We start from the raw sequence: 27111 nt of genomic DNA, 5'->3' as shown, positions 1-27111 counted from the left end.
CCTGTGCTTCGCTATATATTAAATTCAGCTCCTACCGTTCTCCTCTACCTGTACCCCTGTGCTTCGCTATATATTAAATTCGGCTCCTACCGTTCTCCTCTACCTGTACCCCTGTGCTTCACTATATATTAAATTCGGCTCCTACCGTTCTCCTCTACCTGTACCCCTGTGCTTCACTATATATTAAATTCGGCTCCTACCGTTCCCCTCTACCTGTACCCCTGTGCTTCACTATATATTAAATTCAGCTCCTACCGTTCCCCTCTACCTGTACCCCTGTGCTTCACTATATATTAAATTCAGCTCCTACCGTTCCCCTCTACCTGTACCCCTGTGCTTCACTATATATTAAATTCAGCTCCTACCGTTCCCCTCTACCTGTACCCCTGTGCTTCACTATATATTAAATTCAGCTCCTACCGTTCCCCTCTACCTGTACCCCTGTGCTTCACTATATATTAAATTCAGCTCCTACCGTTCTCCTCTACCTGTACCCCTGTGCTTCACTATATATTAAATTCAGCTCCTACCGTTCCCCTCTACCTGTACCCCTGTGCTTCACTATATATTAAATTCAGCTCCTACCGTTACCCTCTACCTGTACCCCTGTGCTTCACTATATATTAAATTCAGCTCCTACCGTTCCCCTCTACCTGTACCCCTGTGCTTCACTATATATTAAATTCAGCTCCTACCGTTCCCCTCTACCTGTACCCCTGTGCTTCTCTATATATTAAATTCAGCTCCTACCGTTCCCCTCTACCTGTACCCCTGTGCTTCACTATATATTAAATTCAGCTCCTACCGTTCCCCTCTACCTGTACCCCTGTGCTTCACTATATATTAAATTCAGCTCCTACCGTTCCCCTCTACCTGTACCCCTGTGCTTCACTATATATTAAATTCAGCTCCTACCGTTCTCCTCTACCTGTACCCCTGTGCTTCACTATATATTAAATTCAGCTCCTACCGTTCCCCTCTACCTGTACCCCTGTGCTTCACTATATATTAAATTCAGCTCCTACCGTTCCCCTCTACCTGTACCCCTGTGCTTCACTATATATTAAATTCAGCTCCTACCGTTCTCCTCTACCTGTACCCCTGTGCTTCACTATATATTAAATTCAGCTCCTACCGTTCCCCTCTACCTGTACCCCTGTGCTTCACTATATATTAAATTCAGCTCCTACCGTTCCCCTCTACCTGTACCCCTGTGCTTCACTATATATTAAATTCAGCTCCTACCGTTCTCCTCTACCTGTACCCCTGTGCTTCACTATATATTAAATTCAGCTCCTACCGTTCCCCTCTACCTGTACCCCTGTGCTTCACTATATATTAAATTCAGCTCCTACCGTTCCCCTCTACCTGTACCCCTGTGCTTCACTATATATTAAATTCAGCTCCTACCGTTCCCCTCTACCTGTACCCCTGTGCTTCACTATATATTAAATTCAGCTCCTACCGTTCCCCTCTACCTGTACCCCTGTGCTTCACTATATATTAAATTCAGCTCCTACCGTTCTCCTCTACCTGTACCCCTGTGCTTCACTATATATTACATTCAGCTCCTACCGTTCCCCTCTACCTGTACCCCTGTGCTTCACTATATATTAAATTCAGCTCCTACCGTTCTCCTCTACCTGTACCCCTGTGCTTCACTATATATTAAATTCAGCTCCTACCGTTCTCCTCTACCTGTACCCCTGTGCTTCACTATATATTAAATTAGCTCCTACCGTTCCCCTCTACCTGTACCCCTGTGCTTCACTATATATTCAATTCAGCTCCTACCGTTCCCCTCTACCTGTACCCCTGTGCTTCACTATATATTAAATTCAGCTCCTACCGTTCTCCTCTACCTGTACCCCTGTGCTTCACTATATATTAAATTCAGCTCCTACCGTTCCCCTCTACCTGTACCCCTGTGCTTCACTATATATTAAATTCAGCTCCTACCGTTCTCCTCTACCTGTACCCCTGTGCTTCACTATATATTAAATTCAGCTCCTACCGTTCTCCTCTACCTGTACCCCTGTGCTTCACTATATATTAAATTCAGCTCCTACCGTTCCCCTCTACCTGTACCCCTGTGCTTCACTATATATTAAATTCAGCTCCTACCGTTCTCCTCTACCTGTACCCCTGTGCTTCACTATATATTAAATTCAGCTCCTACCGTTCCCCTCTACTTGTACCCCTGTGCTTCGCTATATATTAAATTCAGCTCCTACCGTTCTCCTCTACCTGTACCCCTGTGCTTCGCTATATATTAAATTCAGCTCCTACCGTTCCCCTCTACCTGTACCCCTGTGCTTCGCTATATATTAAATTCAGCTCCTACCGTTCCCCTCTACCTGTACCCCTGTGCTTCGCTATATATTAAATTCAGCTCCTACCGTTCCCCTCTACCTCTACCCCTGTGCTTCGCTATATATTAAATTCAGCTCCTACCGTTCTCCTCTACCTGTACCCCTGTGCTTCGCTATATATTAAATTCAGCTCCTACCGTTCCCCTCTACCTGTACCCCTGTGCTTCGCTATATATTAAATTCAGCTCCTACCGTTCCCCTCTACCTGTACCCCTGTGCTTCGCTATATATTAAATTCAGCTCCTACCGTTCCCCTCTACCTGTACCCCTGTGCTTCGCTATATATTAAATTCAGCTCCTACCGTTCCCCTCTACCTGTACCCCTGTGCTTCACTATATATTAAATTCAGCTCCTACCGTTCCCCTCTACCTGTACCCCTCTGCTTCACTATATATTAAATTCAGCTCCTACCGTTCCCCTCTACCTGTACCCCTGTGCTTCACTATATATTAAATTCAGCTTCTACCGTTCTCCTCTACCTGTACCCCTGTGCTTCACTATATATTAAATTCAGCTCCTACCGTTCCCCTCTACCTGTACCCCTGTGCTTCACTATATATTAAATTCAGCTCCTACCGTTCCCCTCTACCTGTACCCCTGTGCTTCACTATATATTAAATTCAGCTCCTACCGTTCCCCTCTACCTGTACCCCTGTGCTTCACTATATATTAAATTCAGCTCCTACCGTTCCCCTCTACCTGTACCCCTGTGCTTCACTATATATTAAATTCAGCTCCTACCGTTCTCCTCTACCTGTACCCCTGTGCTTCACTATATATTAAATTCAGCTCCTACCGTTCTCCTCTACCTGTACCCCTGTGCTTCACTATATATTAAATTCAGCTCCTACCGTTCTCCTCTACCTGTACCCCTGTGCTTCACTATATATTAAATTCAGCTCCTACCGTTCTCCTCTACCTGTACCCCTGTGCTTCACTATATATTAAATTCAGCTCCTACCGTTCCCCTCTACCTGTACCCCTGTGCTTCACTATATATTAAATTCAGCTCCTACCATTCCCCTCTACCTGTACCCCTGTGCTTCACTATATATTAAATTCAGCTCCTACCGTTCTCCTCTACCTGTACCCCTGTGCTTCACTATATATTAAATTCAGCTCCTACCGTTCTCCTCTACCTGTACCCCTGTGCTTCACTATATATTAAATTCAGCTCCTACCGTTCCCCTCTACCTGTACCCCTGTGCTTCACTATATATTAAATTCAGCTCCTACCGTTCCCCTCTACCTGTACCCCTGTGCTTCACTATATATTAAATTCAGCTCCTACCGTTCTCCTCTACCTGTACCCCTGTGCTTCACTATATATTAAATTCAGCTCCTACCGTTCTCCTCTACCTGTACCCCTGTGCTTCTCTATATATTAAATTCAGCTCCTACCGTTCCCCTCTACCTGTACCCCTGTGCTTCACTATATATTAAATTCAGCTCCTACCGTTCCCCTCTACCTGTACCCCTGTGCTTCACTATATATTAAATTCAGCTCCTACCGTTCTCCTCTACCTGTACCCCTGTGCTTCACTATATATTAAATTCAGCTCCTACCGTTCTCCTCTACCTGTACCCCTGTGCTTCACTATATATTAAATTCAGCTCCTACCGTTCCCCTCTACCTGTACCCCTGTGCTTCGCTATATATTAAATTCAGCTCCTACCGTTCCCCTCTACCTGTACCCCTGTGCTTCGCTATATATTAAATTCAGCTCCTACCGTTCCCCTCTACCTGTACCCCTGTGCTTCACTATATATTAAATTCAGCTCCTACCGTTCTCCTCTACCTGTACCCCTGTGCTTCACTATATATTAAATTCAGCTCCTACCGTTCCCCTCTACCTGTACCCCTGTGCTTCACTATATATTAAATTCAGCTCCTACCGTTCTCCTCTACCTGTACCCCTGTGCTTCACTATATATTAAATTCAGCTCCTACCGTTCCCCTCTACCTGTACCCCTGTGCTTCGCTATATATTAAATTCAGCTCCTACCGTTCCCCTCTACCTGTACCCCTGTGCTTTTCTATATAAAATTATTATAGAAACACACTGTGCCATCACATCAGTAGTCTAAGAGAGGACCTGCTCTGACATGTTGCAGCATCTCAGGAATGTGTACTGTAGCTAGCTAGTCCCACACTGTGTGTGTGCTTGTGCGTGTGTGTGTGTGTGCCTGTGTGTGTGTGCCTGTGTGTGTGTGTGCCTGTGTGTGTGTGTGCCTGTGTGTGTGTGCCTGTGTGTCCGTGCCTGTGTGTGTGTACTATAAACTGCTTCAGCGCTGCTCAGCTCTGTGTCTGAGACGCGCACACACACACACACACACACACACACACAGTGCCTGCATTATTCTGCTGGTCAGATGCTCCCCAAGTGCTGTCCCCAGATCAGCTGTTGAGACTGACAACCATCCAACCGGCAAACTGATGCTGCAAACATGCTATTGTGTCTCATCATGCAATGATGAATAGAAACATGAGCCATTAATATATTATGGGACAATGTGAGGGGAGTTGAGATTGTATAGACAGGTTAGCTGACAACGTCACGAAAACGATGCACACGCTTAAGTGGGGCAGAAGGCTGTGTGCTGCTGTGATTCTGGATGGCCAGATAGCTAGCAACAATGACAACAAACTGCCATGTGGAGAATAGTAGGTGGCTCATTTCAGTTAGTTATATCTTGTTCTTGATTCAATGTCTTGTTTACAGTAAACATTGGAGACTAAATATAATTGACATGTTGTCAACAGTCTAAGCCAACCCCGTCTGTTTTGCCCCATAGTTGCGCAATGCGTCGGTTTTGTTGCTAAACAACCAACCTGTCCTATAACACTTAGAGTACTGTCCAGTTATATGGTCAATCCCTGGTCCTATCACACTTAGAGTACTGTCCAGTTATATGGTCAATCCCTGGTCCTATCACACTTAGAGTACTATCCAGTTATATGGTCAATCCCTGGTCCTATAACACTTAGAGTACTGTCCAGTTATATGGTCAATCCCTGGTCCTATCACACTTAGAGTACTGTCCAGTTATATGGTCAATCCCTGGTCCTATCACACTTAGAGTACTATCCAGTTATATGGTCAATCCCTGGTCCTATAACACTTAGAGTACTGTCCAGTTATATGGTCAATCCCTGGTCCTATAACACTTAGAGTACTGTCCAGTTATATGGTCAATCCCTGGTCCTATCACACTTAGAGTACTATCCAGTTATATGGTCAATCCCTGGTCCTATCACACTTAGAGTACTGTCCAGTTATATGGTCAATCCCTGGTCCTATAACACTTAGAGTACTGTCCAGTTATATGGTCAATCCCTGGTCCTATCACACTTAGAGTACTGTCCAGTTATATGGTCAATCCCTGGTCCTATCACACTTAGAGTACTGTCCAGTTATATGGTCAATCCCTGGTCCTATCACACTTAGAGTACTATCCAGTTATATGGTCAATCCCTGGTCCTATAACACTTAGAGTACTGTCCAGTTATATGGTCAATCCCTGGTCCTATAACACTTAGAGTACTGTCCAGTTATATGGTCAATCCCTGGTCCTATCACACTTAGAGTACTGTCCAGTTATATGGTCAATCCCTGGTCCTATCACACTTAGAGTACTATCCAGTTATATGGTCAATCCCTGGTCCTATCACACTTAGAGTACTGTCCAGTTATATGGTCAATCCCTGGTAGATATAAAAAAGCTCCAAATGGCTCAGAACAGGGCTGCTGTAACGGCCGTTGCAGAGAGTAGACCAAGGCGCAGCGTGGTGAGTGCTCATCATGTATTTATTATAGAACACTTAAACAAAGAAACAAGAAACCGACAGCCAAACAGTTCTGTCAGGTTAGCAACAAAACAAAGAAATACAAATCATAGTAAAAAGGACATAGAATGCCCACCCTAGTCACACCCTGGCCTAACCAAAATAGAGAATAAAACCCTCTCTATGGCCAGGGCGTGACTAGGGTGCCCCCCCCCCCCCCCCAAAGGTGCGGACTCCGGCCGCAAAACCTGACTCTAAAGGGGAGGGTCCGGGTGGGCCTTCCTTACGGTGGCGGCTCTGGTGCGGGACGTGGACCCCGCTCCACCTTCGGCTTGGCCCACTTAGGTGGCGCCTCTGGAGTGGGGACCCTCGCCGCCGACCCCGGACTGGGGACCCTCGCAGCGGGCCCCGGACAGGCGGGCGACTCTGGCGGCTCCGGACTGGCGGGCGACTCTGGCGGTTACGGACTGGCGGGCGACTCTGGTGGCTCCGGACAGGCGGCAGGCACAGGACTCACCAGGCTGGGGAGACATGCAGGAGGCCTGGCTCTGGGAGCAGACACAGGACTCACCAGGCTGAGGAGACTTGAAGGAGGCCTGGCTCTGGGAGTAGGCACAGGACTCACCAGGCTGAGGAGACTTGCAGGAGGCCTGGCTCTGGGAGCAGGCACAGGACTCACCAGGCTGGGGAGACTTGAAGGAGGCCTGGCTCTGGGCGCAGACACAGGACTCACCAGGCTGGGGAGACTTGCAGGAGGCCTGGCTCTGGGAGCAGGCACAGGACTCACCAGGCTGAGGAGACTTGCAGGAGGCCTGGCTCTGGGAGCAGGCACAGGACTCACCAGACTGAGGAGACTTGCAGGAGGCCTGGCTCTGGGAGCAGGCACAGGACTCACCAGGCTGAGGAGACTTGAAGGAGGCCTGGCTCTGGGCGCAGGCACAGGACTCACCAGGCTAGTGAGACTTGCAGGAGGCCTGGCTCTGGGCGCAGGCACAGGACTCACCAGGCTGGGGAGACATGCAGGAGGCCTGGCTTTGGGAGCAGGCACCGGATAGACCGGGTCCCGGAGACGCACTGGAGGTCTGGAGCGCACGGCCTGCACAACCCGTCCTGGCTGAGTTGTCACTGTAGCCCGGCACGGGCGAAGCGCTGGCACAGGGCGAACTGGGCTGTGCTGGAGATTGAGGGCTGCCGTGCGTAGAGCAGGCGCAGGGAAGGCTGGACCTAGGAGACGCATTGGTGGCCACATGTGCTGCGCTGGCGCACTTCTCCCTGGCTGGATGCCCACTCTAGCACGGCACTTGCGGGGGGCTGGTATCGACCGCACCGGACGGTGCATGCGGATGGGCGAGAGACCGTGCGCACTTCCGCATAGCACGGTGCTCTCCACATCAAACGCTCCCCACGGTAAGCACGGGGAGTTGGCTCAGGTCTATTGCCTGACTCCGCCAATCTCCCCATGTGCCCCCCCAGCCGCATTTTTTGGGGGGGCTGCCTCTCGTGCCTGCTTTGTTAATTTGCCTGTTCCTCCCAGTATCGCCGTTCTGCCTTAGCTGCCTCGATCTCCCACTGCGGGCGGCGATACTCCCCAGGCGTTGTCCAGGGTCCCTTTCCGTCCAAAATCATCTCCCACGTCCAGGAGTCTATAACCCTCTGTTCCTCCATACCACGCTGCTTGGTCTTCTTGTGGTGGGTGGTTCTGTAACGGCCGTTGCAGAGAGTAGACCAAGGCGCAGCGTGGTGAGTGCTCATCATGTATTTATTACACTTAAACAAAGAAACAAGGAACCGACAGCCAAACAGTTCTGTCAGGTTAGCAACACTAAACAGAAATTAACCACCCACAAAACCCAAAGGAAAACAGGCTACCTAAGTATGGCTCCCAATCAGAGACAACAATATACAGCTGTCCCTGATTGAGAACCATACCCAAAATAAAGAAATACAAAACAGAAAAAAGGACATAGAATGCCCACCCTGGCCTAACTAAAATAGAGAATAAAACCCTCTCTATGGCCAGGGCGTGACAGCTGCCAGATTAGCTCTTCATTGATCTATCTATATGAATCTTATCCAAATGCATCAGAGTCTCTGGCTTCTCTGGCTTCACGTTGAAAACAAATTACTATCCAGTCTTCTGATTTTCTTTAGTAATATTATATTTTAAAAAAAAAAACAGTATTTTTCAGACCAGTTAGTACATACTAGCAGCACGCATAACCACCAAACCAGACAGGCAAATTCAGGGCAGCTAAGACAACCTAAGCCAAGGACAAATCATCTTAAATCAACATTTTTATGTAGGGCCATAGCTGAATGGAACTCTTTACCAATACATATTTCTCAGGCAAAAAGTAAATCCACCTTCAAGAAAAACAAAAGAACATCTAATGCTATAGACCATATGACTGGACAGGAAATAGAAAGCATCAACTGAATGTTAAATGTGTTTCCTGTCAGGTATTTTAATTGTCTGTATTGTCTACTTGTTGAATGTTTGTGAAGTCTTGATTTGTGGTTGTTTGTAATGTCTTGTTAACTGGTGTTGGACCCCAGGAAGATTAGCTAGAGTTACGGTGTTAGCTAATGGGGATCCTAATAAAAATGGCAATTGACTGTCTCTAGACAATGCAAGGACAATGCCTCATCATGTTTAATATGAATAATCTTCTAAATAGGCCTGGCTATTGGGCTGGTTTGTAAGTAGGTTTGGTTAGGTTAGGTTAGGTTTGGTTAGGTTTGGTTAGGTTTGGTTAGGTTAGGTTAGGTTAGGTTTGGTTAGGTTAGGTTAGGTTTGGTTAGGTTTGGTTAGGTTAGGTTTGGATTGGTTAGATTAGGTTTGGAGGTGCTGCTTATTGTATCCCAGGGACAGGGCCTGTTTCCTCTACCCCTCAAAACTGACAGCCTTTTCCTCTACCTCCTCCACAGTGTGTGTGTGTGTGTGTGTGTGTGTGTGTGTGTGTGTGTGTGTGTGTGTGTGTGTGTGTGTGTGTGTGTGTGTGTGTGTGTGTGTGTGTGTGTGTGTGTGTGTGTGTGTACAAATCGTCTCGGGCCATGCTTAATATCACGGTGGTTGTGTCTGTGTTTTATTTTTCTCTGATCTGAAATCATTGCTAAATGGAAAAGTGTCTTTAAACTTCTCCTGCCCTTTTCACAGTGGAACCATGTTGATAGCAGGTCAAGTAGTAGATTCACACTGCCTGTACTTATGCTCTAAATATGTCTGTTCTTTTGTCCTCCAGGACTTACAACAGAGGGCCTGTATCGCGTGAGTGGGAACAAGACTGATCAAGACAATATCCAGAAGCAGTTTGATCAAGGTAAAACACAGCTGCAATTGTCAACTCACTATTTTACCTACGATATTCTCCTAGAAATGTATTTTTTCTTTACAAGCTCAGTGTTTTCCTTATTATCTTTACAAGCTCTCTGTTTTCCTTATTATCTTTACAAGTTCTCTGTTTTCCTCATTATCTTTACAAGCTCTCTGTTTTCCTTATTATCTTTACAAGATCCCTGTTTTATCTTTACAAGCTCTCTGTTTTCCTTATTATCTTTACAAGATCCCTGTTTTCCTTATTATCTTTACAAGATCCCTGTTTTATCTTTACAAGCTCTCTGTTTTCCTTATTATCTTTACAAGCTCTCTGTTTTCCTCATTATCTTTACAAGCTCTCTGTTTTCCTTATTATCTTTACAAGCTCTCTGTTTTCCTCATTATCTTTACAAGATCCCTGTTTTCCTTATTATCTTTACAAGATCCCTGTTTTATCTTTACAAGTTCTCTGTTTTCCTTATTATCTTTACAAGCTCTCTGTTTTCCTTATTATCTTTACAAGTTCTCTGTTTTCCTTATTATCTTTACAAGCTCTCTGTTTTCCTCATTATCTTTACAAGATCCCTGTTTTCCTTATTATCTTTACAAGATCCCTGTTTTATCTTTACAAGCTCTCTGTTTTCCTTATTATCTTTACAAGATCCCTGTTTTATGTTTACAAGCTCTCTGTTTTCCTTATTATCTTTACAAGCTCTCTGTTTTCCTTATTATCTCTCCAAGCTCTCTGTTTTCCTTATTGTCTTTACAAGCTCTCTGTTTTCCTTATTATCTTTACAAGCTCTCTGTTTTCCTTATTGTCTTTACAAGCTCTCTGTTTTCCTCATTATCTTTACAAGCTCTCTGTTTTCCTTATTATCTTTACAAGATCCCTGTTTTATCTTTACAAGCTCTCTGTTTTCCTTATTATCTTTACAAGATCCCTGTTTTCCTTATTATCTTTACAAGATCCCTGTTTTATCTTTACAAGCTCTCTGTTTTCCTTATTATCTTTACAAGCTCTCTGTTTTCCTCATTATCTTTACAAGCTCTCTGTTTTCCTTATTATCTTTACAAGCTCTCTGTTTTCCTCATTATCTTTACAAGATCCCTGTTTTCCTTATTATCTTTACAAGATCCCTGTTTTATCTTTACAAGTTCTCTGTTTTCCTTATTATCTTTACAAGCTCTCTGTTTTCCTTATTATCTTTACAAGTTCTCTGTTTTCCTTATTATCTTTACAAGCTCTCTGTTTTCCTCATTATCTTTACAAGATCCCTGTTTTCCTTATTATCTTTACAAGATCCCTGTTTTATCTTTACAAGCTCTCTGTTTTCCTTATTATCTTTACAAGATCCCTGTTTTATGTTTACAAGCTCTCTGTTTTCCTTATTATCTTTACAAGCTCTCTGTTTTCCTTATTATCTCTCCAAGCTCTCTGTTTTCCTTATTGTCTTTACAAGCTCTCTGTTTTCCTTATTATCTTTACAAGCTCTCTGTTTTCCTTATTGTCTTTACAAGCTCTCTGTTTTCCTTATTATCTTTACAAGATCCCTGTTTTCCTTATTATCTTTACAAGCTCCCTGTTTTATCTTTACAAGCTCTCTGTTTTCCTTATTATCTTTACAAGCTCTCTGTTTTCCTCATTATCTTTACAAGATCCCTGTTTTCCTTATTATCTTTACAAGATCCCTGTTTTATCTTTACAAGCTCTCTGTTTTCCTTATTATCTTTACAAGCTCTCTGTTTTCCTTATTATCTTTACAAGCTCTCTGTTTTCCTCATTATCTTTACAAGATCCCTGTTTTCCTTATTATCTTTACAAGATCCCTGTTTTATCTTTACAAGCTCTCTGTTTTCCTTATTATCTTTACAAGCTCTCTGTTTTCTTTATTATCTCTCCAAGCTCTCTGTTTTCCTTATTGTCTTTACAAGCTCTCTTTTTTCCTTATTGTCTTTACAAGCTCTCTGTTTTCCTTATTATCTTTACAAGATCCCTGTTTTCCTTATTATCTTTACAAGATCCCTGTTTTATCTTTACAAGCTCTCTGTTTTCCTTATTATCTTTACAAGCTCTCTGTTTTCCTTATTATCTCTCCAAGCTCTCTGTTTTCCTTATTATCTTTATAAGCTCACTGTTTTCCTTATTATCTTTACAAGCTCTCTGTTTTCCTTATTATCTTTACAAGCTCACTGTTTTATCTTTACAAGCTCTCTGTTTTCCTTATTATCTCTCCAAGCTCTCTGTTTTCCTTATTATCTCTCCAAGCTCTCTGTTTTCCTTATTATCTTTACAAGCTCTCTGTTTTCCTTATTATCTTTACAAGCTCTCTTGTTTTCCTTATTGTCTTTACAAGCTCAGTGTTTTCCTTATTATCTCTCCAAGCTCTCTGTTTTCCTTATTATCTTTACAAGCTCTCTGTTTTCCTTATTATCTTTACAAGCTCAGTGTTTTTCTTATTATCTTTACAAGCTCTCTGTTTTCCTTATTATCTTTACCAGCTCTCTGTTTTCCTTATTATCTTCACAAGCTCTCTGTTTTCCTTATTGTCTTTACTAGCTCTCTGCTTTCCTTATTATCTTCACAAGCTCTCTGTTTTCCTCATTATCTTTACAAGCTCACTGTTTTCCTTATTATCTTTACAAGCTCTCTGTTTTCCTCATTATCTTTACAAGATCCCTGTTTTCCTTATTATCTTTACAAGATCCCTGTTTTATCTTTACAAGTTCTCTGTTTTCCTTATTATCTTTACAAGCTCTCTGTTTTCCTTATTATCTTTACAAGTTCTCTGTTTTCCTTATTATCTTTACAAGCTCTCTGTTTTCCTCATTATCTTTACAAGATCCCTGTTTTCCTTATTATCTTTACAAGATCCCTGTTTTATCTTTACAAGCTCTCTGTTTTCCTTATTATCTTTACAAGATCCCTGTTTTATCTTTACAAGCTCTCTATTTTCCTTATTATCTTTACAAGCTCTCTGTTTTCCTTATTATCTCTCCAAGCTCTCTGTTTTCCTTATTGTCTTTACAAGCTCTCTGTTTTCCTTATTATCTTTACAAGCTCTCTGTTTTCCTTATTGTCTTTACAAGCTCTCTGTTTTCCTTATTATCTTTACAAGATCCCTGTTTTCCTTATTATCTTTACAAGATCCCTGTTTTATCTTTACAAGCTCTCTGTTTTCCTTATTATCTTTACAAGCTCTCTGTTTTTCCTCATTATCTTTACAAGATCCCTGTTTTCCTTATTATCTTTACAAGATCCCTGTTTTATCTTTACAAGCTCTCTTTTTTCCTTATTATCTTTACAAGCTCTCTGTTTTCCTTATTATCTTTACAAGCTCTCTGTTTTCCTTATTATCTTTACAAGCTCTCTGTTTTCCTCATTATCTTTACAGATCCCTGTTTTCCTTATTATCTTTACAAGATCCCTGTTTTATCTTTACAAGCTCTCTGTTTTCCTTATTATCTTTACAAGCTCTCTGTTTTCTTTATTATCTCTCCAAGCTCTCTGTTTTCCTTATTGTCTTTACAAGCTCACTGTTTTCCTTATTATCTTTACAAGCTCTCTGTTTTCCTTATTATCTTTACAAGCTCACTGTTTTATTTTTACTAGCTCTCTGTTTTCCTTATTATCTTTACAAGCTCTCTGTTTTCCTTATTATCTTTACAAGCTCTCTTGTTTTCCTTATTGTCTTTACAAGCTCAGTGTTTTCCTTATTATCTCTCCAAGCTCTCTGTTTTCCTTATTATCTTTACAAGCTCTCTGTTTTCCTTATTATCTTTACAAGCTCAGTTTTTTTCTTATTATCTTTACAAGCTCTCTGTTTTCCTTATTATCTTTACAAGCTCTCTGTTTTCCTTATTGTCTTTACAAGCTCTCTGTTTTCCTTATTGTCTTTACTAGCTCTCTGTTTTCCTTTTTATCTTTACAAGCTCTCTGTTTTCCTTATTGTCTTTACAAGCTCTCTGTTTTCCTCATTATCTTTACAAGCTCACTGTTTTCCTTATTATCTTTACAAGCTCTCTGTTTTCCTTATTATCTCTCCAAGCTCTCTGTTTTCCTTATTATCTTTACTAGCTCAGTGTTTTCCTTATTATCTTTACAAGCTCTCTGTTTTCCTTATTATCTTTACAAGCTCTCTGTTTTCCTTATTATCTCTCCAAGCTCTCTGTTTTCCTTATTATCTTTACCAGCTCTCTGTTTTCCTTATTATCTTTACAAGCTCTCTGTTTTCCTTATTATCTCTCCAAGCTCTCTGTTTGCCTTATTATCTTTAGAAGCTCAGTGTTTTCCTTATTATCTCTCCAAGCTCTCTGTTTTCCTTATTATCTTTACCAGCTCTCTGTTTTCCTTATTATCTTTACAAGCTCTCTGTTTTCCTTATTATCTCTCCAAGCTCTCTGTTTTCCTTATTATCTTTACAAGCTCTCTGTTTTCCTTATTATCTTTACAAGCTCACGGTTTTCCTTATTATTTTTACAAGCTCTCTGTTTTCCTTATTATCTTTACAAGCTCTCTGTTTTCCTTATTATCTTTACTAGCTCAGTGTTTTCCTTATTATCTTTACAAGCTCTCTGTTTTCCTTATTGTCTTTACAAGCTCTCTGTTTTCCTTATTATCTTTACAAGCTCTCTGTTTTCCTTATTATCTTTACAAGCTCTCTGTTTTCCTTATTATCTTTACAAGATCCCTGTTTTCCTTATTATCTTTACAAGCTCTCTGTTTTCCTTATTATCTTTACAAGATCCCTGTTTTATCTTTACAAGCTCTCTGTTTTCCTTATTATCTTTACAAGCTCTCTGTTTTCCTCATTATCTTTACAAGATCCCTGTTTTCCTTATTATCTTTACAAGATCCCTGTTTTATCTTTACAAGCTCTCTATTTTCCTTATTATCTTTACAAGCTCTCTGTTTTCCTTATTATCTTTACAAGCTCTCTGTTTTCCTTATTATCTTTACAAGCTCTCTGTTTTCCTCATTATCTTTACAAGATCCCTGTTTTCCTTATTATCTTTACAAGATCCCTGTTTTATCTTTACAAGCTCTCTGTTTTCCTTATTATCTTTACAAGCTCTCTGTTTTCTTTATTATCTCTCTAAGCTCTCTGTTTTCCTTATTGTCTTTACAAGCTCACTGTTTTCCTTATTATCTTTACAAGCTCTCTGTTTTCCTTATTATCTTTACAAGCTCACTGTTTTATCTTTACTAGCTCTCTGTTTTCCTTATTATCTTTACAAGCTCTCTGTTTTCCTTATTATCTTTACAAGCTCTCTTGTTTTCCTTATTGTCTTTACAAGCTCAGTGTTTTCCTTATTATCTCTCCAAGCTCTCTGTTTTCCTTATTATCTTTACAAGCTCTCTGTTTTCCTTATTATCTTTACAAGCTCAGTGTTTTTCTTATTATCTTTACAAGCTCTCTGTTTTCCTTATTATCTTTACAAGCTCTCTGTTTTCCTTATTGTCTTTACAAGCTCTCTGTTTTCCTTATTGTCTTTACTAGCTCTCTGTTTTCCTTTTTATCTTTACAAGCTCTCTGTTTTCCTTATTGTCTTTACAAGCTCTCTGTTTTCCTCATTATCTTTACAAGCTCACTGTTTTCCTTATTATCTTTACAAGCTCTCTGTTTTCCTTATTATCTCTCCAAGCTCTCTGTTTTCCTTATTATCTTTACTAGCTCAGTGTTTTCCTTATTATCTTTACAAGCTCTCTGTTTTCCTTATTATCTTTACAAGCTCTCTGTTTTCCTTATTATCTCTCCAAGCTCTCTGTTTTCCTTATTATCTTTACCAGCTCTCTGTTTTCCTTATTATCTTTACAAGCTCTCTGTTTTCCTTATTATCTCTCCAAGCTCTCTGTTTGCCTTATTATCTTTAGAAGCTCAGTGTTTTCCTTATTATCTCTCCAAGCTCTCTGTTTTCCTTATTATCTTTACCAGCTCTCTGTTTTCCTTATTATCTTTACAAGCTCTCTGTTTTCCTTATTATCTCTCCAAGCTCTCTGTTTTCCTTATTATCTTTACAAGCTCACTGTTTTCCTTATTATTTTTACAAGCTCTCTGTTTTCCTTATTATCTTTACAAGCTCTCTGTTTTCCTTATTATCTTTACTAGCTCAGTGTTTTCCTTATTATCTTTACAAGCTCTCTGTTTTCCTTATTGTCTTTACAAGCTCTCTGTTTTCCTTATTATCTTTACAAGCTCTCTGTTTTCCTTATTATCTTTACAAGCTCTCTGTTTTCCTTATTATCTTTACAAGAGCCCTGTTTTCCTTATTATCTCTCCAAGCTCTCTGTTTTCCTCATTATCTTTACAAGCTCACTGTTTTCCTTATTATCTTTACAAGCTCTCTGTTTTCCTTATTATCTCTCCAAGCTCTCTGTTTTCCTTATTATCTTTACTAGCTCAGTGTTTTCCTTATTATCTTTACAAGCTCTCTGTTTTCCTTATTATCTTTACAAGCTCTCTGTTTTCCTTATTATCTCTCCCAGCTCTCTGTTTTCCTTATTATCTTTACCAGCTCTCTGTTTTCCTTATTATCTTTACAAGCTCTCTGTTTTCCTTATTATCTCTCCAAGTTCTCTGTTTGCCTTATTATCTTTAGAAGCTCAGTGTTTTCCTTATTATCTTTACAAGCTCTCTGTTTTCCTTATTATCTCTCCAAGCTCTCTGTTTTCCTTATTATCTTTACAAGCTCTCTGTTTTCCTTATTATCTTTACAAGCTCTCTGTTTTCCTTATTATCTTTTCAAGCTGTCACGATTGTCGTAGGAAGAAACAGACCAAAGTGCAGTGTGTGTGTCGTTCCACATTTTATTTACTCTGTGAAACTATGCGATACATCAAATAACTGAATAGACACAACAACAAACCGTGACGCAGAGGAGAAACAAACACTACTCAAAAAGAATCACCCACAAAACCCAGGAAGAAAAACCCCTACTTAAGTATGATCTCCAATTAGAGACAACGAGGACCAGCTGCCTCTCATGGGAGATCATCCCAAACAAACCATCATAGAAATACAAAAACTAGAACCTAAGAACATAGAAATAGAACACATAGAATAAACCCCCCTGTCACACCCTGACCTACTCTACCATAGGAAATAACAGCTTACCATGGTCAGGACGTGACACAAGCTCTCTGTTTTCCTTATTATCTCTACAAGCTCTCTGTTTTCCTTATTATCTTTACAAGCTCTCTGTTTTCCTTATTATCTTTACAAGCTCTCTGTTTTCCTTATTATCTTTACAAGCTCTCTGTTTTCCTTATTATCTTTACAAGCTCTCTGTTTTCCTTATTATCTTTTACAAGCTCTCTGTTTTCCTTATTATCTTTACAAGCTCTCTGTTTTCCTTATTATCTTTACAAGCTCTCTGTTTTCCTTATTATCTTTACAAGCTCTCTGTTTTCCTTATTATCTTTACAAGCTCTCTGTTTTCCTTATTATCTTTACAAGCTCTCTGTTTTCCTTATTATCTTTACAAGCTCTCTGTTTTCCTTATTATCTTTACAAGCTCACTTTTCTTCTTCTTTTTTCGAAACTGAACAGGATCCCACTGGTTCAGTAAGATGTCAGAGAGCGAAAGTGATTGGTTGGGAAAACCAATAATGACTCCTCCCAAGGACTTTCCCTCCTAACTGTTTAAATTCAGGCACAAATATATATGAATTACTGTGAATGGGAGTCTTATAACATACAGGGGATGGCTGATTGTATTAACCTGCCAATGGGGAGGTCTGGGTATGTCCTATAATATAATTTGGACATGGATATAATCTCCACTCAGCTGCATAGAGATCCTTCCCTCCCTCCCTCGCTTGTTATACATTTAGAAGTTATAAATACTGTTAGTGGTGTAGTGCAGTAAATATGGTCTCTATAAACGCCCGGACCAAGTCAAAATGACTCCAATTTGCCTTATAGCTTGACTTACACAAGCAATCAATTGTATGTTATTTTATTTTGCCTGGAATTGAATTACTGCGTAAGCTCACTGGTTGGCTATATTTCCCTGGGGGGAGCCATCGAGCTGTGCAAAGGGGCTGGGTGGAAAATCTTCCTTCCATCGAGTGGCCAAATGACTTCCTATCCACGAGACACTGTTTACCGAAAAGAGCCACTACGGGCATCAATCTGCCTTCTCTCTTTCTCACTCTCTCTTTCTCTTTCTCACTCTCTCTCACTCACTCTCTCACTTCTTTCACCACAGGAATTTGGGGAATTAAGTGCATTTTTCTCCCTCTCTTTTCCTTTCCGTTCTCTGGGAGTGAGATCTACTCTGACAGCTGTCAGTTCATCTTAGGCCCTGTCCTGCTCTCACAGCTCGTTCTCGCTCAGCCTATTCCTCCTCTCACCACTCTTTATCTTACTCTCTCACCAACTCTCTCTCCATCTTACTCTTCCCGCTCTCCTTCTCGCTTTCCCCCTCTCTCCCCTCTTACTCTCTCCCTCTCTCTCCCCTCTTACTCTTTCCTCTCTCTCCCTCTTACTCTCTCCCTCTCTCTCCCCTCTTACTCTTTACCCTCTCTCTCCCCTCTTACTTTCTCCCCTCTCTCTCCCCTCTTACTCTCTCCCCTCTTACTCTCCCCCCTCTCTCCCCTCTTACTTTCTCCCCTCTCTCTCCCCCCTCTTACTCTTTACCCTCTCTCTCCCTCTCTCTCCCCTCTTACTCTCCCCCTCTCTCCCCTCTTACTCTCTCCCCTCTTACTCTCTCCCCTCTTACTCTCTCCCCTCTTACTCTTTACCCTCTCTCTCCCTCTCTCTCCCCTCTTACTTTCTCCCCTCTCTCTCCCCTCTCTCTCCCCCTCTCTCCCCTCTTACTCTCTCCCCTCTCTCTCACTCTCTCCCCTCTCTCTCCCCCCTCTCTCTCCCTCTTACTCTCTACCCCCTCTCTCCCTCTTACTCTCTCTCCCCCCTCTCTCTCCCTCTTACTCTCTACCCCCTCTCTCCCTCTTACTCTCTCCCCTCTCTCTCACTCTCTCCCCTCTCTCTCCCCCCTCTCTCTCCCTCTTACTCTCTACCCCCTCTCTCCCTCTTACTCTCTCCCCTCTCTCTCACTCTCTCCCCTCTCTCTCCCCCCTCTCTCTCCCTCTTACTCTCTACCCCCTCTCTCCCTCTTACTCTCTCCCCTCTCTCTCACTCTCTCCCCTCCCTTTACACTCTCCCCTCGCTCTCCCTTTACTCTCTTCCCTCTCCTCTCTCTCTCCCTTTACTCTCTCCCTTTACTCTCTTCCCTCTCCTCTCTCTCTCCCTTTACTCTCTCCCCTTTACTCTCTTCCTTCTCTTCTCTCTCTCCCTTTACTCTCTTCCCTCTCTTCTCTCTCTCCCTTTACTCTCTTCCCTCTCCTCTCTCTCTCCCTTTACTCTCTCCCTTTACTCTCTTCCCTCTCTTCTCTCTCTCCCTTTACTCTCTCCCCTCGCTCTCCCTTTACTCTCTCCCTTTACTCTCTTCCCTGTCCTCTCTCTCTCCCTTTACTCTCTTCCCTCTCCTCTCTCTCTCTCCCTCTTACTCGCTCCCTCCCTCCCTCTTACTCTCCCCTCTCTCTCCCTCTTACTCTCTCCCCTCTCTGTCTCTGTACCCCCCCCCAATCTAACCCTGTCCCCCTTTCTCTCTCCCTACAGACCACAGTATGGACCTGATAGTGATGGATGTGGCTGTGAATGCTGTGGCGGGGGCTCTGAAGGCCTTTTTTTCTGACCTACCTGACCCTCTCATCCCCTACACCCTGCACCCAGAGCTGCTTGAGGCAGCCAGTGAGTACTATACTGTACTGTTAGCTACACATTCTCTGGAGGGCTGACCTGGGTTCAGATAGTATTGTGTCTCTTTGAAATGCTTTTAGCTACGCTTGGTTAAGCTTGCCCAGTGCAATACTCCCAACAGTGGCAGTACAAACCCTGCCCATCTGGCATTCTCAGGCAGGCTCAACAAAATGCTATTGAAAGAAAAAACGTCTTATATCAACCCATGTCTGGTCTGTAGAGGCCAGTGTCCTAACTCACTAACTACCAGCTGTGGAGAGGGTTGACACCCAGCGCCTCAGATCTCCCCCTAAAATCACACACAGCAGCTAGAGAAGAGGGGTTCAACCAGTTCTCTATCTCTGTCTCTCTTCTATCTCCCTCTCTCTCCCTCTCCCCTGTCTCTATGTCCCTCTCTCTATCTCTCTCTATCTCCCTCTCTCTCCCTCTCTCCCTCTCCCCCTGTCTCTATGTCCCTCTCTCTATCTCCCTCTATCTCCCTCTCTCCCCCTCTATCTCTCTCTCTATCTCTGCCTCTCTCCCTCCCTCCCTCTCCCTCGCTCGCTCTCTCTCTCTCTCTCTCTCTCTCTCTCTGTCTCTCTCTCTCTATCTCCCTCTCTCTCCCCCTCTATCTCTCTCTCTATCTCTGCCTCTCTCCCTCCCTCTCTCTCTCTCTCTCTCTCTGTCTCTCTCTCTCTCTCTCTCTCTCTAAAGTACTGCTAAATAGAAGCTATTTTACTTTACAGTGCCCCAGTCTGTCCTTGTCCTTTTCCTGCTCGGTTAATTTCTGTGTTGTTTATTTTACTGTAGGGCTGACCACATTTAGTCGATTGGTCGATTGTTTAATCGATATGCTGTTGGTCGACCGAGATTTCTTTAGTCAAGCATTATCAAAAAAAATCTAATCAAATGAATGGTGTACAAGACACCTGTGTGATTGGAGCCTGTCTGAGTGGGCTGATCCACTGTGGAGGCCGTGGGAATGGCAACACTAATATCACATTTACAGAAGAACTCAGACCCTTTACTCAGTACTTTGTTGAAGCACCTTTGGCAGAAAGTACAGCCTCGAGTCTTCTTGGGTATGACGCTACAAGCTTGGCACACCTGTATTTGGGGAGTTTCTCCAATTCTTCTCTGTTGATCCTCTCAAGCACAGTCAGGTTAGATGGGGAGCGTTGCTGCACAGCTATTTTCAGGTCTCTCCAGAGATTTTCGATCGGATTCAAGTCCGGACTCTGGCTGGGCCACTCAAGGACATTCAGAGATTTGTCCCGAAGTCACTCCTGCATTGTCTTGGCTGGTGCTTAGGGTCGTTGTCTTGTTGGAAGGTGAACCTTCGCCCCAGTCTGAATGCACTGTATATATTTTATATAAATTAGGATTAGCTCTGTCCCCTCCTCCCCCCATCTGAAAGCTTTTGTCTTTAGTTACACGTTTTGTTTGAACAGGCCTTTATTCCCTGTTTATGCCGTTTCCTCCATGCCCCTCATAGTGCCTTTCTTAGTACCAGTCAGTCACCTTTCTCTCTCTGTATGTATACACACTTCTCTCTCTGTATGTATACACACTTCTCTCTCTCTGTATGTATACACACTTCTCTCTCTCTGTATGTATACACACTTCTCTCTCTCTCTGTATGTATACACACTTCTCTCTCTGTATGTATTCACACTTCTCTCTGTATGTATACACACTTCTCTCTCTGTATGTATACACACTTCTCTCTCTGTATGTATACACACTTCTCTCTCTCTGTATGTATACACACTTCTCTCTCTCTGTATGTATACACACTTTTCTCTCTCTGTATGTATACACACTTCACTCTCTCTGTATGTATACACACTTCTCTCTCTGTCTGTATGTATACACACTTCTCTCTGTATGTATACACACTTTTTTCTCTCTCTATATGAATACAAACTTTTCTCTCTGTATGCATACACACTTTTCTCTCTCTGTATGAATACACACTTCTCTCTCTGTATGTATACACACTTCTCTCTCTGTATGTATACACACTTCTCTCTCTCTGTTTGTTTACATACTTTTCTCTCTCTGTTTGTTTACATACTTTTCTCTCTCTGTATGTATACACACTTTTCTCTCTGTATGTATATATGTATATATACGCACTTCTCTCTCTGTATGTATGTATACACACCTCTCTCTCTCTCTGTATGTATGAATGTATACACACTTCTCTCTCTCTCTCTCTCTCTCTCTCTCTCTCTCTCTCTCTGTATGTATACACACTTCTCTCTTTATATATGTATAAATAGCTCTCTCTCTCTCTCTCTCTGTATGTATACACACTTCTCTCTCTCTCTCTGTATGTATACACACTTTTCTCTCTCTGTATGTATACACACTTCTCTCTGTATGTATACACACTTCTCTCTCTATGTATACACACTTTTCTCTCTGTATGTTTACACACTTTTCTCTCTCTCTCTGTATGTATACACACTTTTCTCTCTCTCTGTATGTATACACACCTCTCTCTCTCTCTGTATGTATACACACTTCACTCTCTCTCTGTGTATGTATACACACTTCACTCTCTCTCTCTCTGTATGTATACACACTTTTCTCTCTCTGTATGTATACACACTTTTCTTTCTCTGTATGTATACACACTTTTCTCTCTCTGTATGTTTACACACTTCTCTCTCTCTCTGTGTATGTATACACACTTCTCTCTCTCTGTATGTATACACACTTTTCTCTCTCTCTGTGTATGTATACACACTTCTCTCTCTGTATGTATACACACTTTTCTCTCTGTATGTATATACACTTTTCTCTCTGTATGTATATACACTTCTCTCTCTCTGTATGTATACACACCTCTCTCTCTCTGTATGTATGCACACTTCTCTCTCTCTCTCTCTCTCTGTATGTATGCACACTTCTCTCTCTCTGTATGTATGTATGTATACACACTTCACTCTCTCTCTCTGTATGTATACACACTTCTCTCTCTCTCTGTATGTATTCACACTTCTCTCTCTCTGTATGTATGTATACACACTTTTCTCTCTCTGTATGTATACACACTTTTCTTTCTTTGTATGTATACACACTTTTCTCTCTCTGTATGTTTACACACTTCTCTCTCTCTCTGTGTATGTATACACACTTCTCTCTCTCTGTATGTATACACACTTCTCTCTCTCTCTGTGTATGTATACACACTTTTCTCTCTCTGTATGTATACACACCTCTCTCTCTCTGTATGTATACACACTTCACTCCCTCTCTGTGTATGTATACACACTTCACTCTCTCTCTCTCTGTATGTATACACACTTTTCTCTCTCTGTATGTATACACACTTTTCTCTCGCTGTATGAATACACACTTTTCTCTGTATGTATACACACCTCTCTCTGTATGTATACACTCTTCTCTCTCTGTATGTATACACTCTTCTCTCTCTGTATGTATACACTCTTCTCTCTCTGTATGTATACACACTTCTCTCTCTGTATGTATACACACTTCTCTCTCTGTATGTATACATACTTTTCTCTCTCTGTATGTATACACACTTCTCTCTCTCTCTGTATGTATACACACTTCTCTCTCTCTGTATGTATACACACCTCTCTCTCTCTGTATGTATACACACTTCTCTCTGTGTTTTTGCTGTAGAACTGCAAGCCTGCATTAACATTCCAACCCCAGTTATAATTCACACCTTTAAGTTACATCACAGGTGTGTATACAAGATACAGTCGTCTTCCTGAAAGACAAATTCCTGCCCAAGGATGCCAAACGATTTTCATGCATCTGCATCTTTTTCCCTCTGCCTGCCTGGCTATCTGTGTCCCAAATGACACCCTTTTCCCTATGTAGTGCACTACTTTTACCAGGGCCCATAGGATAATGCACCATATAGGGAATAGGGTGCCATTTGGGACACACCTGTGTGTTTAATTTTTCGCCCCAGTCTGAATGCACTGTATATATTTTATATAAATTAGGATTAGCTCTGTCCCCTCCTCCCCCATCTGAAAGCTTTTGTCTTTAGTTACACGTTTTGTTTGAACAGGCCTTTATTCCCTGTTTATGCCGTTTCCTCCATGCCCCTCATAGTGCCTTTCTTAGTACCAGTCAGTCACCTTTCTCTCTCTGTATGTATACACACTTCTCTCTCTGTATGTATACACACTTCTCTCTCTCTGTATGTATACACACTTCTCTCTCTCTGTATGTATACACACTTCTCTCTCTCTCTGTATGTATACACACTTCTCTCTCTGTATGTATTCACACTTCTCTCTGTATGTATACACACTTCTCTCTCTGTATGTATACACACTTCTCTCTCTGTATGTATACACACTTCTCTCTCTCTGTATGTATACACACTTCTCTCTCTCTGTATGTATACACACTTTTCTCTCTCTGTATGTATACACACTTCACTCTCTCTGTATGTATACACACTTCTCTCTCTGTCTGTATGTATACACACTTCTCTCTGTATGTATACACACTTTTTTCTCTCTCTATATGAATACAAACTTTTCTCTCTGTATGCATACACACTTTTCTCTCTCTGTATGAATACACACTTCTCGCTCTGTATGTATACACACTTCTCTCTCTGTATGTATACACACTTCTCTCTCTCTGTTTGTTTACATACTTTTCTCTCTCTGTTTGTTTACATACTTTTCTCTCTCTGTATGTATACACACTTTTCTCTCTGTATGTATATATGTATATATACGCACTTCTCTCTCTGTATGTATGTATGTATACACACCTCTCTCTCTCTCTGTATGTATGAATGTATACACACTTCTCTCTCTCTCTCTCTCTCTCTTTCTCTCTCTCTGTATGTATACACACTTCTCTCTTTATATATGTATAAATAGCTCTCTCTCTCTCTCTCTCTGTATGTATACACACTTCTCTCTCTCTCTCTGTATGTATACACACTTTTCTCTCTCTGTATGTATACACACTTCTCTCTGTATGTATACACACTTCTCTCTCTATGTATACACACTTTTCTCTCTGTATGTTTACACACTTTTCTCTCTCTCTCTGTATGTATACACACTTTTCTCTCTCTCTGTATGTATACACACCTCTCTCTCTCTCTGTATGTATACACACTTCACTCTCTCTCTGTGTATGTATACACACTTCACTCTCTCTCTCTCTGTATGTATACACACTTTTCTCTCTCTGTATGTATACACACTTTTCTTTCTCTGTATGTATACACACTTTTCTCTCTCTGTATGTTTACACACTTCTCTCTCTCTCTGTGTATGTATACACACTTCTCTCTCTCTGTATGTATACACACTTTTCTCTCTCTCTGTGTATGTATACACACTTCTCTCTCTGTATGTATACACACTTTTCTCTCTGTATGTATATACACTTTTCTCTCTGTATGTATATACACTTCTCTCTCTCTGTATGTATACACACCTCTCTCTCTCTGTATGTATGCACACTTCTCTCTCTCTCTCTCTCTCTGTATGTATGCACACTTCTCTCTCTCTGTATGTATGTATGTATACACACTTCACTCTCTCTCTCTGTATGTATACACACTTCTCTCTCTCTCTGTATGTATTCACACTTCTCTCTCTGTATGTATGTATACACACTTTTCTTTCTCTGTATGTATACACACTTTTCTCTCTCTGTATGTTTACACACTTCTCTCTCTCTCTGTGTATGTATACACACTTCTCTCTCTCTGTATGTATACACACTTCTCTCTCTCTCTGTGTATGTATACACACTTTTCTCTCTCTGTATGTATACACACCTCTCTCTCTCTGTATGTATACACACTTCACTCCCTCTCTGTGTATGTATACACACTTCACTCTCTCTCTCTCTGTATGTATACACACTTTTCTCTCTCTGTATGTATACACACTTTTCTCTCGCTATATGAATACACACTTTTCTCTGTATGTATACACACCTCTCTCTGTATGTATACACTCTTCTCTCTCTGTATGTATACACTCTTCTCTCTCTGTATGTATACACTCTTCTCTCTCTGTATGTATACACACTTCTCTCTCTGTATGTATACACACTTCTCTCTCTGTATGTATACATACTTTTCTCTCTCTGTATGTATACACACTTCTCTCTCTCTCTGTATGTATACACACTTCTCTCTCTCTGTATGTATACACACCTCTCTCTCTCTGTATGTATACACACTTCTCTCTGTGTTTTTGCTGTAGAACTGCAAGCCTGCATTAACATTCCAACCCCAGTTATAATTCACACCTTTAAGTTACATCACAGGTGTGTATACAAGATACAGTCGTCTTCCTGAAAGACAAATTCCTGCCCAAGGATGCCAAACGATTTTCATGCATCTGCATCTTTTTCCCTCTGCCTGCCTGGCTATCTGTGTCCCAAATGACACCCTTTTCCCTATGTAGTGCACTACTTTTACCAGGGCCCATAGGATAATGCACCATATAGGGAATAGGGTGCCATTTGGGACACACCTGTGTGTTTAATTTTTATATATTTTTTTTACCCCCTTTTTCTCCCCAATTTCGTGGTATATAATTGGTAGTTACGGTCTTGTCACATCGCTGCAACTCCCGTACGGACTTGGGAGAGGTGAAGGTCGACAGCCATGCGTCCTCTGAAACATGACCCAACCAAGCCGCACTGCTTCTTGACACAATGCCCACTTAACCCGGAAACCAGCCGCACCAATGTGTCGGAGGAAACACCGTACACCTGGTGACCGTGTCAGCATGCACTGCGCCCGGCCCGCCACAGGAGTCGCTAGAGTGTGATTGGACAAGGACATCCCTGCCGGCCAAACCCTCCCCTAACCCGGACGACGCCGCCCCATGAGTTTCCCAGTCGCTGGAGGCCCCAGCCTGTGTGGTTCTGTATGATCTCCGAGCTGGAGTCATGTGATCCTGGATCAGTGTTGAAACCAACCCAGCTGTCGGCCTCCTCTCTGGCTCACTGCTGCAGATTAATGTCCCAGAAATAGGCCTCCATCTACTGTCCCCTGGATGGAGGGAAGGAAGGAGACAGACAGAGAGGGAGAGTCCTGGAACTTGTCTCTCAGAGTTTGGAGCAGCTCTGTAGAAATTGTCATTCTGTAAGCAGCGTAATGTGGAGGTGTTTGGACTAGGACCTCCAAGTCTCAGACTATGTCCCAAATACGACCCTATTCCCTATGGAGTGTAGTACTTTGGTCAAAGTAGTGCACTATAAAGGAAATAGGTTGCCATTTGGGATGCAGCGTTAGTCTCAGGCCCACGCCAGCCTTGGTGCCCAGTGCTCTGCTCTGGGACACGTAACACAAACACTCATATTCCTCTCATGACGTTCTAACTATTGATTAGCCCAGTAGTCTGGGCCGGTTGACCTCCACAATAGCACCTTGGTCAGAGTTAATTGACAGGCTGTGATAAAGTGTATCTGATTGGTCTAATATTACAGTGAGGGAAAAAAGTATTTGATCCCCTGCTGATTTTGTACGTTTGCCCACTGACAAAGAAATTATAAGTCTATAATTTTAATGGTAGGTTTATTTGAACAGTGAGAGACAGAATAAAAACAAAAGAATCCAGAAAAACGCATGTCAAAAATGTTATAAATTGATTAGCATTTTAATGAGGGAAATAAGTATTTGACCCCCTCTCAATCAGAAAGTTTTCTGGCTCCCAGGTGTCTTTTATACAGGTAACGAGCTGAGATTAGGAGCACACTCTTAAAGGGAGTGCTCCTAATCTCAGTTTGTTACCTGTATAAAAGACACCTGTCCACAGAAGCAATCAATCAATCAGATTCCAAACTCTCCACCATGGCCAAGACCAAAGAGCTCTCCAAGGATGTCAGGGACAAGATTGTAGACCTACACA

General features: G+C 41.9%; 1 protein-coding gene across 1 annotated transcript in view; it reads left to right on the top strand.

Moving 5' to 3' along the window:
- LOC115162092 (rho GTPase-activating protein 5) overlaps positions 1-27111 on the top strand; it is a 75361-nt gene that overhangs the window by 43385 nt on the left and 4865 nt on the right. The window contains exons 4-5 of the mRNA XM_029713053.1: positions 9403-9480; positions 19097-19228. Of these exons, the coding sequence (XP_029568913.1) occupies positions 9403-9480; positions 19097-19228 (210 nt within the window). The remainder of the gene's footprint in view (positions 1-9402; positions 9481-19096; positions 19229-27111) is intronic.

This window comes from Salmo trutta, chromosome 25, assembly GCF_901001165.1.
Source record: "Salmo trutta chromosome 25, fSalTru1.1, whole genome shotgun sequence".
Lineage (NCBI taxonomy): Eukaryota > Metazoa > Chordata > Actinopteri > Salmoniformes > Salmonidae > Salmo > Salmo trutta.
The sequence above is the reverse complement of the archived record's forward strand: the minus strand, read 5'-3'. Positions and strand labels throughout refer to the sequence as shown.